At 38.6% G+C, this 20,507-nt stretch overlaps 1 protein-coding gene across 3 annotated transcripts in view; it reads left to right on the forward strand.

The window, feature by feature from the left end:
* Ap3b1 (adaptor related protein complex 3 subunit beta 1) overlaps positions 1–20,507 on the forward strand; it is a 242,170-nt gene that overhangs the window by 204,944 nt on the left and 16,719 nt on the right. For all 3 annotated transcript variants that reach the window (XM_045133439.1, XM_004651665.3, XR_006633428.1), the window contains exons 24-25: positions 6,162–6,246; positions 19,674–19,771. In XM_045133439.1, coding sequence (XP_044989374.1) covers positions 6,162–6,246; positions 19,674–19,771 — 183 coding nt within the window. The remainder of the gene's footprint in view (positions 1–6,161; positions 6,247–19,673; positions 19,772–20,507) is intronic.

Here is a 20,507-nt window from a genome sequence, read left to right on the forward strand (position 1 = left end):
CTCTGTCTGTCTGTCTGTCTGTCTTCCCCAAGATCCTTGGCAAGTGGTCTACCACTGGGTTGTTTGCTCTTTTCCCACAACATTTATGATACAAGAGAACTTATTTGTTTGTCCTTACTGAATTAGGTCCCAGCAGCAGTAATCCAAGTAGTGATGAAAGGGTGGGTCTGCAAAATCTAAGCTGCCATCCCATTTCCTGTCCTCCTGGTCAGCTTTCTTCCTCATCTGATTTCAGGTACCTTACTGTATATTAAAAGCAAGAAAATAAGTCTGCCTTTTTGAATATAATGCCTCCCATATTTTAAGACCTTTTCCTGATTCCTTTTGCATTCCATAAATTGAAAAGTGAATGGAGTCAAGGACTAAGAGAACGTGTGCCATGCTTCCTGCTTCCTCCCCATGCACACAATGTAGAATAGCCTGTGGCATATGATGGCATTGACCTATGTTTTAAAAGAGTTTCATCTGTTGGTACAATTTAAAAATCATGAGGCTTTCACACTTGCAAAACAGATAAGGGAATGCTGACTTTTCTTGGCAGTACTGGCCTCTCATCCCTGCATGCACATGCCTTCAGGTGCCCCAGAACCCAGAAGAGTGTTGATGGCCATCTATCCTCTCCCTTTGCCTTACTGAAATATTTGGCCACAATTGTACCCTTTCACACTTAAATGGCACTGTTGTTTCTTTTGAATTTGAGGTGTTAGAATCTTGTAAATGTCTGTCCTTTGTTCTGTTTTTATAAGTGGAGATAGTCCTCACGGTGGAGCTGGGAAGAGCTTCAGTCAAAATCTCAATTAAAAATGATGAAAATTTATGTCTCTGTAGCCTTGAAGTATCCACAAATTACAGATTGCTCTTTTAAGAATATTTTAGGTTACCAAAACTCTTTGACCAGCACAGACTCAAATTTAGTCATATCTTTTTGTTTCGTTGTTTTCTTTTTTTGAGCTAGAGTGTCACTCTAGCCCAGGCTGACCTAGAATTCATTATGTAGTCTCAGTCTGTCCTAAAACTCACAGCAATCCATTTCACATACTGTTCCAGTTTTTTTTATATGAACTCTGGCATTGTGAAATTCTTTCCTATAATTTCTATGAGGCATTTAGTAAATGATGTCATATTTTGTTAGTATAGTATTTTTCACAAAGGAAGGAAATGTTCCTAATGGGAACAGCTTGGCAGACTTTTATAAGCAACCAAGGTAAATTGGAATTAAAATAAGTGGATCTCAGAATATACTGAGTGCCATTATTTTATATTTTGATAATTAAGACACAATTTAAATACTGCAAAGTATCCTGAATTTATTGAACTATTTTACAGAGTTAATATATTGCCAAGGAATTATAAAATGTACCAATTTGTGATCTTTTTATTGCTTGTAAGCTAGCCTTTTTTTAAAAACCAAGTTTGAAAATTAGTTTAGTTTAAGAAGTGTCAAGCAGTTGATATATGGATTGCCTGAAGGTTGAAAATGTTATTCAAAGGTTAAAACAGTAGAACAGTATTAATGTTTCCTTGGGCTGGCGTAATGAGTTGATGAGTTGACCTTTTATTGGCCTATGTAGAGTAGAAGAAATAAATATAATAAATTTCATAGTATGACCTTAACACAAAATTAAAATATGAATACATATCATTGCCTTAGTACTATTTATAGGCTTTTCTTTTAGTTCTTAGACAAGTTTTGGTGACTACATTGTTTCATTCATTTTGTTGGCAGTTTTCGAATGCCTTTAAAGTAGAGAGTTTTTTACCCTATAGTATGCATTTGAGTGTAACACCACTTTGAAACCTTTACTAATAGATTATAATCAAATTACAAAGTAGAATATATCTAAATTAGTCCACTGACAACATTTTAAGACTGCCATAAGAAATAAATACTTTGGGCTGGAGAGATGGCTTAGCGGTTAAGCCCTTGTCTATAAAGCCTAAAGACCCTGGTTCGAGGCTCGATTCCCCAGGACCCATGTTAGCCAGATGCACAAGGGGACACATGCATCTGGAGTTCGTTTGCAGTGGCTGGAGGCCCTAGCACACCTATTCTCTCTCTCTCTCTCTCTCCCCCTCTCTCCCTCTCTCCCTCTCCCTCTCCCTCTCCCTCTCTCTTCCTCCCTCCCTCTTTCTCTCTGTCTGTCACCCTCAAATAAAAAAAAAGAAATACTTTATTTTCATGTTTTTGTGATGTAAAAGAGTTAACATATTTTATTCATTAAATGTAAATACTTGTTAATGGTCCAGCAGTCACCTTATTGGTCCTCAATATGTTTTTGTTTGCCTCTAATATGTAATGACTTTTGTTTGGATTTTACCTTACCTATAGCATGAAGCCTATTCCTTTAAAGAATATTAGAACTTATTTACCATGTTTACTAAAGAAACCAAGAACATGGATTTAAATATTTTTATTTATTTGAGAGAGTCAGGAGAAAGGAAGTATGAGTATACTAAATCTTCGAGCCACTACAAACAAATCCCAGATACATACACCACCTTGTGCATCTGGCTTTACATGGGTGCTGGGGAATTGAACCTAGGTTCTTAGGCTTTGCAGGCAAGTGTCTTAACTACTGAGCCATCTCTGCAGACCCAAGAACAGGAAATTTAAATGGAATAAGAGGCACAAAGAATAGAAGAAGCTGTCTGCAATATATTTTGTGACTTTATGTAACAGTTGACAAATCCGAGTTCAGCTAAGAGTTCACTAATTATTGTCCTACTGTCCAATCAAAGTGGAAGACATCCTGTGCAACTCCCCTTTTCATTATTATTGGTACGATGCTATAGAGCCAGTGTTTTCCAGCAAGTTCTACATAGCCATCTGGATCCAAATATAGTCATCTAATTGGGTAAGCTTTCCCAATTTAGTGGGCTCCAAATATTATAAAAATCCATTATATGAATAATTTTATGCTGATCATTTTGCTCTTGAAGCATTCGTGTAATAAAACATGCCATTGATCATGAACTGTCCTCCAGAATTAGCATGGCACTGAGCTCACAGTTAATTATCTTAAGACTGAAGGCAGCATCAGGCAATGTCAGGGTGCTATCAACAGGGCACTTAGAAACGTCACTTCTCAAATGGAATATGGAATATATGGTGTAGAGAGACCTAACTTGTGAATGCTGTCATGTTACAGACATGACAGAATTTGTGACCAGTGTAGGGTCAGATATTAAACAAGACCAAATTCCCATATATTTATGACACAGAAGAAGTGTAGGGCTTCAGTAAAGAGTAGCTGTAGGGTAGGGATATAGCTCAGGTAGAGAGAGCTTGCTTACCTGGGTTCCATCTTCAGCACAGAGGAAAAAGAAGAATAGCCTTGAGCAATGAGAATGACATCTGTAAACTGATGACAGTGGGTAGCTTTAGAAAAGATGGAAATATTAATGAATATGGATTTATAAAACATATATGTGTATTCATATATGTATAATTATAGTTATTTACAGAAACCTGCTTACTAAAAATAAAAGCAGCAAATCTTATGGTACTTGAGTAGTTATTCAGTAAAACACCAGGCTAAAAACAAACTAATTTCTAAGTAGAATCAACAAACTAGCACATATGAGAAAACCGAGAGCACTTTAAATTTATTTGCAAGCAAAGAGAGCCAGAAAGGAGAGAGAGAGGGAGAGAGAGAGAGAGAGAGAGGGAGAGAATAAATGGGCATGCTAGGACCTGTAGCCATTGCAGACGAACTCCAGTTGCATGTGCTACTTTGTGAATCTGCTTTATATGGGTACTAGTGAATCAAACCCAGCTTGTTAGGCTTTGCAGGCAAGCACCTTAACCACTGAGCCATCTCTTCAACCCGCAAGAGTGCTTTAAGATCAGTCTCAAACATGTGCTATTGTGTAATGTCTAATCTGCATCATGCCTGTGATACATAACCCTAAATGTCAACTTAGGAGTGTATCGGTTTTTTGTCTCATCTCTGCCTATTTTAAGTCACACTTTGAATAAGCCCTGGGATTATCTACTGAGTTAGAAGTGAGCTAGCTGAAACATGCTACATCTGACAAAATGAGCTCATAGTAAAAGTAAATATAAAACTGTTGTATACATTTGCAGTTAGACTGAAAACTTTGAGCAACAAGGATTATCAAAAGTGAATGTTTCAGGCTGGGCGTGGTGACGCACGCCTTTAATCCCAGCACTTGGCAGGCAGAGGTAGGAGGATTGCTGTGAGTTCAAGGCCACCCTGAGAATGCAGAGTTAATTTTAGGTCAGCCAGAGCTAGAGTGAGACCCTTACCTTGAAAAACCAAAAAAAAAAAAAAAAAAAGTGGATGTTTCTGCTGGGCATGGTGGCGCATGTCAAGGCCACCCTGAGGCTACATATTGAATTCCAGATCAGCCTGGGCTAGAATGAAGCCCTACCTTGAAAAAAAAAAACAAAAAAGTGGGGGGGAATGTTTCTATTTAAGCCTATGTATTATATGTAGGTAGATATATGTTTAAGATGCCTCTAATCAAGGCATATTCAAGGTATCTGCTTTATATGGGTACTAGTTTAACTAGGGCTGTTTTCATGAGACTGAGTGGGAGATTATTTACCAGAGCACAAACAGTTTACCAGGAGCTATACCACTAAAGAAGATGTCTCCCACTCCCCAGCAACCATTAGCTGCCAATAACTCCTCAGGGAAGGCTGGGGCTCATGCCTTTCTTCACTAGCCATGACAGAATGTTGATGAGCCCAATGTTACACCCATCTTAAGCAGGTAAAAGCAGTAGCTATGAGGTTGTGAATGTAGCCACCACATCATATCCAGAAGACAGCTTTCCAAAACACCAAGTATATAATCTTTTATAATTTCAAAAGTCCAGTGCCTAGACAGCTGAAGCAAGACAACTGCCATGAGATTGAGGCCAGCCTGGACTGCATAGTGAAGTCAAGACCAGCCAGGACTATATAGCCGGAAAAATGGCACAGTGGTTATGACACTTGCTACAAAGCCTAAGGACCTAGTGTCAGTTCCCCAGTACACACATAAAGTCAGAAGCACTAGGTGGCACATGTGTCTAGAGTTTGTTTGCAGTGCCTGGTGGCCCTGCCATGCCCATTTTCTCTCTTCTCTCTCTCATCTCTTTCAAATAAGTAAAATACATTTTTAAAAATAAGAAAAATACTAATAGCTGTAAGTATTTGAAAAAATGTTTAACATCCTTAGTCATCAGGGAAATGTAAGTTAAAACTGCTTTTGCGATTCCATCTCCCCAGTCAGAATTGTTATCACCAAGAAAGCAGATGACAACAAATGCTGCTTAGGATGCTAGAACTAGAGCTTGATTCACTGCTGGTAGGACTATAAGTTGGTATAGCCACTATGAAAGACAGCATGGAGGTCTCAGAAAACCTTAACGTGGTAGGATTGCTCTATACTGCTCTCTTATTCCTGGGTATATACCTGGGGGTATTTGGGTCAACACACTGTAGAGAGATTCATGCACACCCATGTTATTGCTGCTGTTCATACTAGCTAATAAACAGAAGACTTTTTGATGTCCATCAATAGATGAATGGATAAAGAAAATACAGTACATAAACTCAAGGAGATTCGTTTTAGTTGTAAAAATAAAAGTGAAGTCATGACATTTACAAGAAAAGGGATAGAACTAGAAATAATTATGTCAAATGAACTAAGACAGACTCAGACAAACGTGTTCACTGAGGTAGACTCCATGGCGATTTAAGTGTGTGTGTGTGTGAGAGCGAGAGAGACTGACTGACTCACTGACTGACTGACTTATGGAAGTAGCACGGGGACAGATGGAAAGTCTATTTGTCAGAAGAAGAAGATGGCAAGGCAGCGATAAACAAGAACAAAGTATAATGATATATATGAATGAAAATGCTATATGAAACCCATCACTTTATATCCCGACTTTAAAAAATGAAGTTAAAAAACAAAGGGGAGGGGGAAAGAGGTGAGTCTCTGAAACAAATAGCTTATTAGAATAGTTGAGAATTGTTTAAAGAAGAAAATCTTCAAGCAGAATAATGGGTTTATCATATCCTCTTAATATTCTTTAATTTTTTTCTCATTGGCTCTGCTTTAACCCAATTACAAAGTTAAGTAATCCTAGTTTGCCTCTTTTTCATATCCTCCATGTTTTCATGTCTAAATTATCTTATATCCTAGACTCCCTTGAGCCTGAGGGATCCATTACTGTTTCAGTGGGCATTGACTTTTGTGATTCTACACAAACTGCCAGCTTCCAGCTATGGTAAGTTCAGTTGTCCTTCTGTCTTTCTATATTACATGTAAAGGACAGCAGATCAAAACTAGGTTATCAACAGCTTTTTCTTAGAGACAAAACAGTTAAAGCTGTGTTTTTCTTTGACAGTGTTGAAACTCCCATGGGCAGTGTTGTGTATAAATGGTAGCCATATGGGCATTTTTAATATTTCTGACACATTATAAAATTACATATATTATTTTTAGACATGGCCTGTTGATTAAAGATAATAAAGTATAATACTACTAAATAGTATTATACTTATTTGTGTGGTTTTAAAAAATTCAGTAGAAATTACAACTTGAATGATTTGAGTAGCACAGAACAGTTGTCTTTTGAGGCAAGTTATCATTTTGAGATATTTTGAACTTAGGTAGAAAAGTGATTTTAAGCCTACACATTTTCCCCTTCCTACTATAATTTGCAGACCCTCTTAGGAGGACATTTATGCAGTTGTCTGAAGTGTCATAACCAAATACTATTCAAGAGAGGTTTTGTTGTAATTTTGTATTGTGTGTATGTGTCTCCAGTTGCATATGTGCCATAGCATGTGTGTGGCAGTCAGAAACAAACCTTGGGTGTTGGTCCTCACCTTCCATCTTTCTATTGAGGCAAAGTGTTTCATGGTTCACTTCTGCATTCGCCAGGTTAGCTGGCCCATTCATTTCTGGATCATTCTCCTGTTTCTGCATTCCGTCTCACCACTGGCAGACTAGGTTTCCTGGTGCCCTTGTGTTGTCCAGCTTTACGTGGCTCTGAGCATCTGAACTCAGGTGCTCACACTTGCACAGTAAGTGCTCAGTCTACTGAGCCCTCTCCCCAGCCCAAGATGCTTTGGGTTGTTTATTTTTTTTAGGTTTAGATTTTATTGTTTTTATACAATGCCTTGTACATTTTTGGTGAAATGTAGAGGACATTAGCAAGTAGCACAAACCTATTGTATTTTTGGAAATTATCCTTAAGTTCCTTGGTTTTATGCACTTTTGATATAACTGATTTTTTAAGACCTTTTACTTCTAAAAATAATTAAAGTATTTTAATTTTATCTGAATTTTACCCCACTTAGAATAGAATTTGATATGATTTAAAATTTCTAAGTCTAGGACACAGATACTTTAAGATAAGTTTATAGATTTAATATAGTGAACCCTTCATTTTCAACTTACTAGTAACCGAGGCCTAATGTTGTACCTTGTATTGCCAAGATGCCACAGTGATGAACAAAGCAATGTAGCATAGCACATTGATTTTATGCAGATCGTCACCTTGATGTTTTGGGAGGTCTGCTATATTAGTGATATATAAAAACTGATTACTTTTCCCAACATTGCCTAGTAATTGTTTATTATTTTTCTATTAGACAAACAACACAGATCAATACTACTGAACACCAGACTATGAGTAACATCACTCTAAATAGATTTGCCTCCAACACCAGAGGTATATTCATTTTAATGATTTCGACAATGTGAGCCCAATGACAAAGCCATGCCAAGTTAGACCAAAATAAAATGTAAAAAAATTCCATCTTATCAACTTGTAATCATGTGTGTTTGTTTTCCCATATTTTTATTACAAAGACTTCTTTTATAGTTCATTGGACAAGATTTTTATTTTGTCTTCCACAACTAAGAAGCTTTAGGAATAAGCACACACATAGCACTTGATTTTTATCCTATACTAGGTGGTATATGTAAACAGTTTTCTTCTCGATAGCTCTTAAATTAATTTTAAGAAAGTAACAAATTTATTTTACAAAGAAAATAACCTTGGTAGTGTTTCTCTATTGTGAAGGTGTAAATTAGCTATTTATTTTGGATTTTATTAAGCATACTAGATCAAAAATTATTTTTGTGTGTTCCAAAAAGAGCACTTTGTCTTGCATCAACTGTAATTGATCCTGAAGCAGTGTAATCACAATTACTCACTTTCTTAATTGGCCTGCCCAAAATCAGAAAATGGAAACCGATCGACAGTGTTTAAATCAATAGCTTCATAGTAGTGCTGGCGGGGGAGGGAGATAGTGGTAATGGGTAGATCAATTGGTCTTAGTGCCAATCACTGACTGTGCCTTTTGCATAGTAAGTAGCACCTTTTGCTTAGTGATGTGCAGTATTAGTCTTGATAGTTCAATAAAAGGAGGGGAAAAGCAAGAATGGCTGATATTGATTTTTTTTGCCCGAAATGTATTATAAATATTAATACATAAAATTATAGGTAATAAAAGAATTTTGATAGGAAGCATTTGAAAATGCTGAGAATATGAATTTGAGCCTTTTAGGTACTATTCTGTTTGCTCAAAGAAGAACCAAGAATAAACTGATCCCATTTTACTCTAAATTAATTCTCTATCATGGTTATTCACAGAGATGACAGATAAATCAGATAAATAGCTGATAGAAGATACTGTTATTTATAATTATATACTCTTAGGGTTACTTGATAAGCATCAATTCCATATATATATATGTACATATGAATATGTACACATATATACATATGAATATATGTATATTGTATATGTATATGTATATATATATTGATAAGCATCAATTCCATATGTACATATATATGGAATTGATGCTATATACATATATATATATATATATATATATATATATGTTCCATAAATCTGGCTCCCTAAAAGTCAGCACTGTATAAACCAAACCTATCCTTGTGATAAGAAGGCATGAATGTATCAAAAATAATATGTGTGCTTTGGACTGAGTCAGCTAAAAGTCAGCATTTTCAACCACCATTTTGTCTAAAATCCATTAAAAAGACAGAAAATAAATCTTTAAAGATAATGAGCATGAAAGGAAGGAAGGAAGAGAAAGAGAAAGTTGATCATTACTTGTGAAGAAGTGTTGACAGGAAGTAAATGGGAGCAGATAAACAGAGAGAATAAAAATTACAGAGCAAAACCCTCATGGGCAGGAACTGCTGTAAAGGTGAGAACTATTCTGGGAAGCGATCAGACACAAAGTGAGAAACACATCTAGGAGTCCTGAGATAGTCATGAGAGCATTAAAGAACTACTTTCTACCTCCTATTCCTGGCCTTGCCTCTAGTAGCAGGCAACATACACATGTAATTTAAGGCCCAAGAATAGCACTAGAAAGGAAATGAAGCTTGCCTGTATAGGACATTTTGTGTGGATATGAGGCCTGTAAGAGCACAGCAAGCTTCAGTTTGTGTGAAGGTAGCGGAAATAGAGATGAAATTCTATTCTGTCCAAGAGAGGGTAGTATCCTCGAATCTTCTACCACTAAGTCAAAGCCAGACTTTGTTGGAGGGGAGGAGCAGCTGTTTCCTACCTGCCTCCCAAGTTTATGTCTATGTAACCAGTCCATATCTCACCTACCTAATGAATTCCATTCAGCCCTACTCCCAGGGAATAGGAGTCTAGTTTCCATAGTGATAGTACTTGCTAATGCTTATCAAGTACTTGTAGTGTGCTAGGACAGCACCGTTTCTACAACGGTCCCTCACGTATTATTACATTCATTTCATAAGTAAACTGAGGCAAAAGAAAATTAATTTCCTAAAACCTCATAGCAAATCTGTAGTAGAACTTGGTGTGTGTGTGTGTTAATTAAGCCTGGTCCTTAATTAGAAATGAACCTGAACAGTTTAGGATGACCAAGCTTTTGAGGAAAGCAGCAACCTCAAAGAGAAGAGCCCGGATTACTGCAAGACCCAGTGATTGCGAAGGGGTAGATGTGTGATGGGATGGACTCAGCTAAGGAATGGTTTGGTCCTCTGGAGGACAGGGTCTTCCAGAAATCAACTGGAATAGCAGGAAAAAGAAAATAAGAAATAAAAGTTAAGGGAATAGGGGCTGGAAATATGGCTCAATGGTTAAAGGTACTTGTTTGCAAAGCCTGCTGGCCTGGGTTCATTTCCCAAGCCACCAATGTAATCCTGGTTGCAAAAAGTGGCACAAATGTTTCATGTTCATTTGCAGCTGGTGTGCATTTGCAGCAGTTACACACACACGCATACATGTACCACACACAATAAATAAAAATAAATATTTTTTAAAAGTCAAGGGAATCAATGCATTAATAGGAGATATGGAAGAAAATGAAAGAAGAAATAATTTAAATAAGTTATAGAAGAGCATTTCCCCAGGCAAAAGAAATGCACAAAGCCTCAAATTAAAAGGGCCCCTTAAAAGCCAAATGAGATGAATGCAAAAAAAACTTAAAAAAACAAAACAAAACTACATTCTGGTGATTTTTTTATTTTATTTTGGAGAAAGCTATCTCAATATCTTGTAGAGGAGAGAACGAAGTGGCTTACCTGAGAAGGAACCTGTGAATGGAGTGAGATTTGTCACAAGTGCCTATCAGTGCTGCAAGTCACAGGCATAGGACACAGCCTTTCAAATCGTGAGGAGACCAAATACATGTTCTTCCAACAGAAATTCTATCCATGTACCATTTACAAACTCTTTGTGAAATGTTTACTGTAGGAAAAATGACTGAGAAATTAGTTCTACTATTAAAAATTTAAACCCGGCATGGTGGCGCACACCTTTAATCCCAGTACTTGGGAGGCTGAGGTAGAAGGATCACTATGAGTTTGAGGCCAGCCTGAGACTACATAGTGAATTCGAGGTCAGCCTGGGCTAGAGTGAGACCCTACCTTGAAAAACTTAAAAAAATAAAATTCAAACATAACAGACTAGGGGAGCATGCTTGATATATAAGCCTAACGATTCATCTTGAGATTGTGTGAACCTGTATAGAGCCAGGTGTAACACAAGCATCTGTAATTCCAGCATGCCTGCACAGAGAAGGGAGGTTGGAGACAGAGAATGCTTATAGGCATCTACATGGTGAATGCAGCTGCAAACAGCAAAAGAGAGACTCCTCCTCACAAATATGTGGACTCGATAAATTTTTAAATTTTATTATCGTAAATATACTAGGAAGTAAAAAAGAGTGGAGTCCTTACCCAGAATAAGCACAAAGAAGAAGCTAAGTAAAGAAAGTTTTAGAATATAGGGGCTAGAGATCAGTGGTTAAGGCACCTGCCTGTAAAGCCTAAGGACCCTGGCTGGTTTGATTCCCCAGTACCCATATATAACCAGATACACAGGGTGGCGTATGGGTCTAGAATTGATTTCCAATGGCTGGAGGCTCCTGGTGCACCTGTCCTCTCTCTTTCTTTCCCTCTCTCTCCTTGCAAATAAATAAATTTTTTAAAAAGTTTAGAATAGAAATTTTCAAAGTAACAGCATGGTGAAAAGCGAGGATTGACACATGAGGTGTTTTCTCACCTCTGCATATGCACGGTGGCACACACACACTCGCCTTCATGTGCAGAAACACACATATTACCCAAAATTTAAAGGAAAAAAAAAAAAACTTCTCTTCAGAAAAGAAGCTACCTTAAACAATATAGTGAGAAAGCCCTGAAGTATCTTTAACAGACAAAAGTATAATAATCAGAATTGTAAAGAATGCTCTTTACATATTCCTACTGTGTGAGCCATTGAAAAGATGGGGAAGGGTAAATATAAGCAGTTTATATTATAAGAAAGTTAATGCAAATGGCCAATAAACATCGAAGGATATTCAACATGGCTAGTGTTAGGAAAATAAACATTAAGATGTTTTACCTATCAGACTGGCAAAATTTTCAAAATAATTTTAATATGTAGTATTGATAAGAAGAGTGAGAGTGGAGATATATATATATATTTTATATATATATATATATATATTTAATTTTTTGTTGCTATTATTTGAAGTAGGGTCTTCCTCTAACCAAGGCTGGCCTGGAATTCACTATGTACTCTTGGGCAACCTCAAACTCATAGTGATCCTCCTACCTCTGCCTCTTGAGGGCTGGGATTACAGGCATACACCACCACACCCAGTTTAATATGTATTCTTATATATACTTTATGAATCTTAAACTGGCAGTACCCTTTTTAGGGCAATTTGGCATTGTCTATCAGAAGGCTAATTACACATACTTTTCAAGTTAACACTTTTATTTTTAGAGTACCAAGTCTAGAAAAGTAGTTGTATTTGATTAGAATAAAATCTGTGGGTTCTGGGGAGCTGACCCAGTGTATAAATGCTTGCTGTACAAGCATGAGGACCTGAGTTCAGATCCTCTAACCCATGTAAAGTGGTGGGCATTGTGGCATGCATAGTGTCTGTGCTGGGGAGGCAAAGAATGGATGATTCCTGGAGCTCGTTGGCCTCAGTTAGTCAAGGCAAGTTGTTGAGCTCCAGGTTCAGTGAGTGACCTCTCAAAATATGAGGTGGGAAGTGATTGGAAGAAGATATCCACCTCTGGCCTCTACATGTACCTGTATAAGAAATACACATGCACTCATACATATATGAACATGAACATACACATGCATGTAAAACAGAAAGAGCTATAATATATGAATATTGTGAGTGAAGGTTTTGAGTGCCTACATTATACTACATCAGGTATTTTATTTCATTTAAGAGTTGAAACTCTCTGTATGGTAAGCATCACTGTTCTCACTTCATAGATGAGGAAACCTGAGTTTCAGACTAGTTCAGGTACTTACAGACTGTCTGTTATCCAGAAAATTTACCAATTTGGAAAACAAAAGTCTCTGAAGTGGAATTTTATGTAGTATTACAGTTAAAAGTATAACAAGCTGTGGTGGCGCATGCCTTTAATCCCAGCACTCGGGAGGCAGAGGTAGGAGGATTGCCATGAGTTCAAGGCTAGCCTCAGACTACACAGTGAATTCCAGGTCAGCCTGAACTAGAGTGAAACTCTGCCTAGAAACCAAAAAAAAAAAAGGATAACAAGTATAATCTTACATGAAACTGTTATGCCATCCAATCCTACATAGGTAGGCTATTTATAGCCATCTTAATAATTGTACTTCATTGTTCTGTTAACTTAATTCTAATAAACTTACATCTACAAAATAAGAAGGAAACATTCCTTCCTACTCCATTATACACCGCCTTGCTATGTGCTAGTTCTTGTAAATTTTTGCATTTGGTTGTATATTCAGGAACCCAATTATAGTAGCTTAACCAAGTAGGGGCTCATACTCTCCTAAACCAAGTAGACCTCAGTGATGCAGAGCTGGTGATCAGCTCCACAGTCCTGGCAGGGGTAACGGCTCCCACCTTTGGATTGTGTTGTATGCGCTCATTCCGTCGGGGGTTAGGATGTGCTCTGCATTCTCATGGCCTCTTGGTGGCTGTTGTCCTTGCAAGCTTCTGTCTATATTTGGAGATGGATGGGTGGATGGAGGGAGGCATTAGAAAAGGAAGAAAGGAGTATCATACCTGTCAGAATGGCAGAGCATTCCCAGGAACCCCCAGTGGACTTGTGGTTTTGCTTCATTGGTCATAACAGAGTCACTTACTCACTCTTCACTGTAAGAGAGGCGGAGAGATATGTTTCACTGGGGCACATTGTCAGGAAAAGAAGAAAGCACAAATCGACATTGAGTGAGCAGTGAGCAGTTGCACTGCAGTGTTCCAGTTCTGTTACATTTGCCTCTGAAGACCCATTTTGGACACTCCTCAGTGTTACATTTCAGTAACCTTAGAAAATAAAATGTGCATTACCACAAGAGTGCAAACACATCCTGTTGGGTTGTGTATATTATTCCCTAACACACAGCTTGTTGCTAGGGAGAACAGTTCAAGGTTGCTTCCCTCCCAGTGTAAGCCGACTGCTTACCCAGTCTTCCTCATGCTCCTGAGAGGTCTACTCTTCTTCCTGCTTGTCCTCCCACACTCTGCACTTCCTCACACACTCTGCCCTCCTCTCCCTTGTCATCCTGACACAGGGCTGCTTTGAACTGAGGAGTGCATGATGCCCTTCAGAAACCCTAGGAAGGAACTTTAAATTACAGATACTCCAGTCTATATAACCAACCCAGTGTTCCTCTCATTTCCAGTTATATGTTTGACTATGTATGTATATATATTCATTTTTTTTAAGTCTCTCCTTTTTTTTTTATTTTATTTTTTTAAATTATTAGTTTTCTTTTCAGTAAATACAGGCAGTTTGGTACCATTATTTAGGCTCATCTGTGATCTACCCCCTCCCATTAGACCCTCCTTGTTATTGAAAATGGGTCGTGCATTGTGGATTTAGCCCCCAGTTATTAGTATGATAAATGTCTCTGAAAATCATGACCCAACATGTAACTCTGACATTCTTTCCGCCCCCTCTTCCGCAAGATTTCCCTGAGCCATGTTGGGTTCATTTTTGGTCTGCTTCAGTGCTGAGGTGTTGAGGGCCTCTGAGGCTCTGGCTCTCTGATTTGGTAGGAGTTGATTTTTCTCTGCATTGATCTCCTTCCCCTTTGTGCTGGTATCCAGTTCACAGGAAAACATCACCCTTGCTTATTTCGCCAGTTGTCCTTAGTTTCAGTTGGGCCCCTTCTGAGGTATGTTGGGGCAGCTCTCTTCTTAGGATCTGCATCTATCTGGAAAAGAGAAGCAGATTCTCCAACGGAGAGTAAGTTAGCACCCAGAAAATTGAGATAACACTTCTTTTTTGATAGACAGTTTGATAGGTGTAGGCCCTCTTATACCCCGTGATTGATGGTAGCTTGATATTGTAGAGTGGGCTTGTGTTTGGGTATGGTTCTGACTTGTTTCCCAGCTCCAGCTAAGGGTCTAGTACCACTGAGTGGATCAGTTAGCCAAATCAAGAGCAATTGATATATATATATATATATTCATTTTTAAAATACATATGTGTGTAAACATATGTGTCACTGTGCTGGCATGTTTTTCCTAAACACAAAGGTGGACATAGAATGGCATAAAAATGAAACAAAATTAGTAGGGTTTCCTCCTATCTCTCACTGGACTGCTTTGTGCTTCCCACCCTGTGGAACAGTGATACAGCCAGCAGCTTGAGGCTTTAATCCTATGCCTCTTAATAAATTAGTTCATAATCAACACATATAGCTCATATAGCTATGTATCTACATCCATCTCCTCCTTTATTGACATGTCATATTTCTCTTAATATGATTTAGCCTGCACCTTGTTGAGCTGGCTATTGTCCTTCAAGCATGGATTCTTCTCTCTGTCCTCCTTTCCAGGGTTACCTATTAGTCTACTTCCTGTTCATCATCCGTCAACTTTGACTTATTTTTTAAATTTTCACGTGTGTATGTGTGGTGTGCATGTATGTGTGTGTGCATGCATGTGGAGGCCAGAGGTCAGTCTTGGGAATCACCCTCAGGTACATGCCCATGCCCACCTCTTTTGAGATAGGGTCTGTCATTGGTCTGGAGCTCACCAATTAGGTTCGACTGGCTGATCAGTGAGTTCCAAGGATCTACCTGTTTCTGTCTCCCCAGCATTGTAATTATAGGCACACACCACCGTGCCCAGCCTCTTTGGCCTCATCTAAGCCTGTAAATGCATACTGGTTTTTTTAAGCATTCTTCCCTTGCCTCTTAATGATCAGGAAGTTCCCGCGCCTCCTCTCCCTTCTTCCACAGTCTCTTCCACACCCTTCCCCTCACTCTGTGTCCCTCCCATCCGTTCCAGCTTGCTAAGGTCAGTACTTGTACTTGCTTCTTATTCCTCATTCCTCTGCTTCCCTGCAAACTTTCGCCATGCCTTTTCTCTGCCGTCGCTTTCCCAGTCTGCCTCTGCCGTGCCTCTCTTCAGTCCGCCCCAGGTTTGCACTGGGCGCTTTCAGTATGTCCTCTTTCCCCATGGGATGTCTCCTGAAGCTTCAATTCTTTCTTTCTTATTGCCTCCAGACTCTCCTGAGTGTCTCCTGATTTGCATCTCTAATCCTCTGCTCAACAGGAGTCTCAGAATATGACAGGGTTAAAACCAAATTATTTTTTGCAGTCTTCAGATTCCCCTTTAATATGCCATCAACCACCCACTTGTTCACATTAGAAGGTTCAAAGAACCATTGTCCTGTTTGTTGTCAGGTCTGTCCCTTCTAATTCTAAAGTATCTGTAATATACCCTACCTTCCCTGTTCTCAGTGCTATCCAACCAGGGAAGTAGCATAGTATGGTGGAGTAAACATGGACTTGTCAGGTACACCTGGGCACCAATCCTAACCCTGCCACTTACCACCTCTGTGACTATGGGCATAATATTTAATTTCCCTCTCTCTCTCTCTCTCTCTCTCTCTCTCTCTCTCTCTCTCTCTCTCTCTCTCTCTTTAATTGTTGTTACTGTTTTCACATTTTGGTGGTGCTGGAGCTCAAACCCTGTGCTTTGCTCATATTTGACAAGCATTCTACCATTGAGTCACACCCCAAGCCTCCTCAGTTTTCTTGACAGTAAAATTTGGGATACCACAAGATGGCTCTTGAGATCATTGTTAGGATTTACTGTTTATTAGGTTCTTTACTCTTTGCTGTGACCAAACACCTGATAAGGAGCAGCTTAAGAGAAGATGATTGAGCAGTATTCTTGTCATGATGGGGAGGCCATGCCAGCAGGAATAGGAGGTGGGCTGGTAACATTTCATCCACAGTCCAGAAGCAGAGGGCAAACTGGAAGTGGGGTCAGGCTGTAAAACCTCAAGGCCTGCCCCTAGTGACCTAATTCCTCAACCAGACTCCACCTCCTAAGACTTCCACAACCTTCCCTAACAGCCCTACCACCTACGAATCAAATATGCAAACACATGAGCCCATGAGAGGCATTTTACATTCAAACCACAACGCACACCTGCCCCAACTAAATTCAACTCAAGTGGTCTACCTGCCTTTGTTTCCTCACCTTACACATTGCCACTAGAGTTTCCAAAATATAAATGGGATCACTTAACTTTCTAGAAATCAAAGTCTCCTGTAGTTTCCCATTGTTTTAAGAAATTTTGTCATAGTTATATGAGTAAATTGTCCATTGACTTTATCATACAAAGCGGTACACTTGAGAATGAGAGGAGGTTGGGAGAGCAGTAGCCATGAGCGTAGAGGTTTTGGCCACCAGTCCTCTGTGAACACCACTAGCTGCTCACTTTCAAAACACAGTCCTGGGATTCCATCTTGGTTATCAGCTTATCCTACCTTCATTCTTACAGACATCAGCACTCTTCCTTGCCCTGCACTAGTTCCCAAAATGTAGCACTTACTATTCATGATATATGAAATTTCTTTATCCCACTAGACCTCTGAGTTTTAAGGTCTAATCTCATTTTCATTCCCCAAATATTTACATGTCACATTTTTGTTCCATGAATGTTTATTGAATTAACAAATAAATTGGACATATTAGCCTGCCTTGAACAATCCTTACGTTAAAAAAAAAACTATAAAGCAGCTTACATGAATGCAATAATAAGGTGCTCAGCCACAGAACACGTACCTACCATGTTTGATCTCTACCACCCGGAAGGGGGAAAAAGATACCATATAATATCATAAAATAAAAGAATGCTTTATGTTCTTTCCTCATGTTATTAGTCTCTATCTCACCCTTGAACAGATTGTTTCCTTAACTGTAATATCCTATTGCATTTCCACTGGTCAGATCTAGTTCTAACCTGAAAGAATAAGTACCACTGTGGAAATTTCTTTAATGAAAAAAAGAACAGAGTTGGGTGTCTCATTTGCTCACCACTACATCATCACTTTCCTTCTTCAAATGGAATGTGAACATGGCACCTGGAGATTCAGCAGCCATCTGGCAGCCATGAGGAAAAAATCACCATCCCATGGGTAGTGACATGGGAAGCTGGTGAAATCGGGTCTCTGGGGGCTTCCCGGATCCATTTGATGAGCCTTTGGCTGTATCTCTGAGACTTATATTCAAAACAATTTATACCTGTTTACTCCGTAAATTCTTAGTGGGATTTCTTGCTTATTTGTAGCTATGCACACTACTAATTGGTATGCTTGCCAATCTAATTTCAAATAGCTCTTAAAAATATAAAGCATTTTAGTAGTTTATTAATGGTAATATCATGAGATTTAAGTGAAATAATTATACTCCATGTTTTTTTTCTGAGACTAGAAAGTTTGACTTTCTTAAACTCTTCATTTGAAATAAGTTTTGCGCATACTGATCAATAACATCAGTGAATCTAACTGAAGGTAAATAAAGCTGGGCCTGGTTTTGCATACTTTTAATCATAGCACTTGAGAGGTGGGGGCAAGAGGATAAGAAGTTCAAGGCCAGCTTGGGCAACAAAAGACCCTGCCTTAAAAAGAAAGAAAATCTCCAATAACTTTTTCAATGTGTTATTATTTATTTATTAGTGAGAGAAAGAAAATGGGTGTGCCATGGCTTCTAGCCACTGCAAACAAAATCCAGGTGCATGCACCTCCATATGCATCTGATTTACATAGGTACTGGGGAATCAAACCTGGGTCTTCAGTCTTTGCAGGCAAGCACCTTAACCATTAAGCAATCTGTCCAGTCTTCTAATAACTTTTTTTGTGTGTGTGGTTTTTCAAGATAGGGTCTCAGTCTCTCCTAGGCTGACCTGGAATTCATTATGAAATCTCAGGGTGGCCTTGAACTCAATGGTGATCCTCCTACCTCTGCCTCCTGAGTGTTGAGATTAAAGGTGTACACCACCATGCCTGGCTCAATAATTTTTTAAAAAGGTTTTAACCACTTAAGACTAAAGCATTTCATCTTGTACATGTTAAGACTGCAAGTGAAGATACCTCTGGTCTAAGCTGCACGAACTGTCCTCTGCTATAGTGTGTGTGTGTGTGTGTGTGTGTGTGTGTGTGTGTGTGTGTGTATTCATTATTCTTTTTACTTATTTTATTTCAGACAGGATTGTGTTACATAATCTAGGATGGACTCGAACCTACATCTTTCTGCCTCAGTCTCTCAAATCATGGGATTACCAGGCCTGCACTACTGCATCTGGCACTTACTGTTTTACTTGAAAGTTCAAAGATTCTGAGAATCTAGCTTAGTTGGCAAAACCTAGCAAGCATGAAGCCCTGGGTTCCATCCTCAGCACTGCACAAAGCTGGTGTGATGGAGCACACCTGTTATCCTAGCACTTGGGAGGTGGGAGCAAAAGCATCAGAAGTTCAGGGTCATCCTTGGCTACCAACCAAGTTCAAAGCCAGCCTGATTTGAGTATTAGTCCAGGAGGGTTGCTAAGGTATTAGACCATGTGTTCAGCCTGTGCTAAGACTCTCAGCTCAACCTAAGCACCAAATAACTCCATAAAAGTTCGTCATTAAATGATAACAATTTCTTTTGTTAGTGCAGTGTTGTAAAACCATTCTGATTGATATATGGTACATGCACTCTCAGCACTGTATGGTTTGAGGACATTTTCAAGTCTTTTTAGCTGTGATATTTAAGCCCCATAATTCTTTAAATGCTAGCATATGCTTTAATTGCATTTCTGTAGCTACACAGTGTTGAGAAGTATGTTTATTTACTAAGCATTTAGTCATGTTTGGCTTTTTTCCTTAGCACCAAGGATGACTGCTTCAATGTTAATATTCAGCCACCTGTTGGAGAGCTGCTTTTACCTATGACTATGTCTGAGAAAGAGTTTAAGAAAGAGCAAGGTAAGCAATTGCTAGTATTTGCTAGAAATTTATATCTCAAGCCATATGTGCCTATTCTTCCTGCCAGTCTGAAATGAATTTTCATGCACACACAGTTATTGCCAGATACTAGTATTGTCTTTCCATGTTTTGTTAATGCTTTGTACTATGAACAAAAGGGCTGGAGAGAGGGCTTAGTGGTTAAGGCGCTTACCTGTGAAGCCCAAGAATGTTTGAATCTCCAGGTCCCACATGGCCAGATGCAGTCACGCAAGTGCGCAGTGTCCCACATGTACACAAGGGGGTGCACATATCTGGAGTTCATTCTCAGTGGCTGAAGGCCTTGGTGTACCCATTGTCTGTCTGTTTGTCTCTCTCTCTCAAAACAAATAATTTAAAAATGCCTTGTTTATATTACTGGCAGATCTTCGAATTGATTAATATGTCTAAAAAAATAAATTGATCATTAATCAACTTTTCAGTTCTGAGAGTTATCAACCTGATGGCTGTACTGTTGTGTTTATAATAGTGAAAATGGCAAGAATTAGAGTCACTAATGTCTTGCCACCATAAATCTTAAGTTTCTTTGTGTGTTATTGGAGAACTGCTTTTCATCTCCTCCTAGTGTATTTTTTCCCTGTATACAGGTGTGTTCCTCACCTTGCAAAATAAAGCCCTTCTTATGATATTAAAATGGCCCTATTTTATTTTGACTGAATTATATACTAAAGAAATGCTTTTCAATAATTTTAATTAA

Source organism: Jaculus jaculus, chromosome 14 (genome assembly GCF_020740685.1).
Source record: "Jaculus jaculus isolate mJacJac1 chromosome 14, mJacJac1.mat.Y.cur, whole genome shotgun sequence".
NCBI classification, from domain to species: Eukaryota; Metazoa; Chordata; class Mammalia; order Rodentia; family Dipodidae; genus Jaculus; species Jaculus jaculus.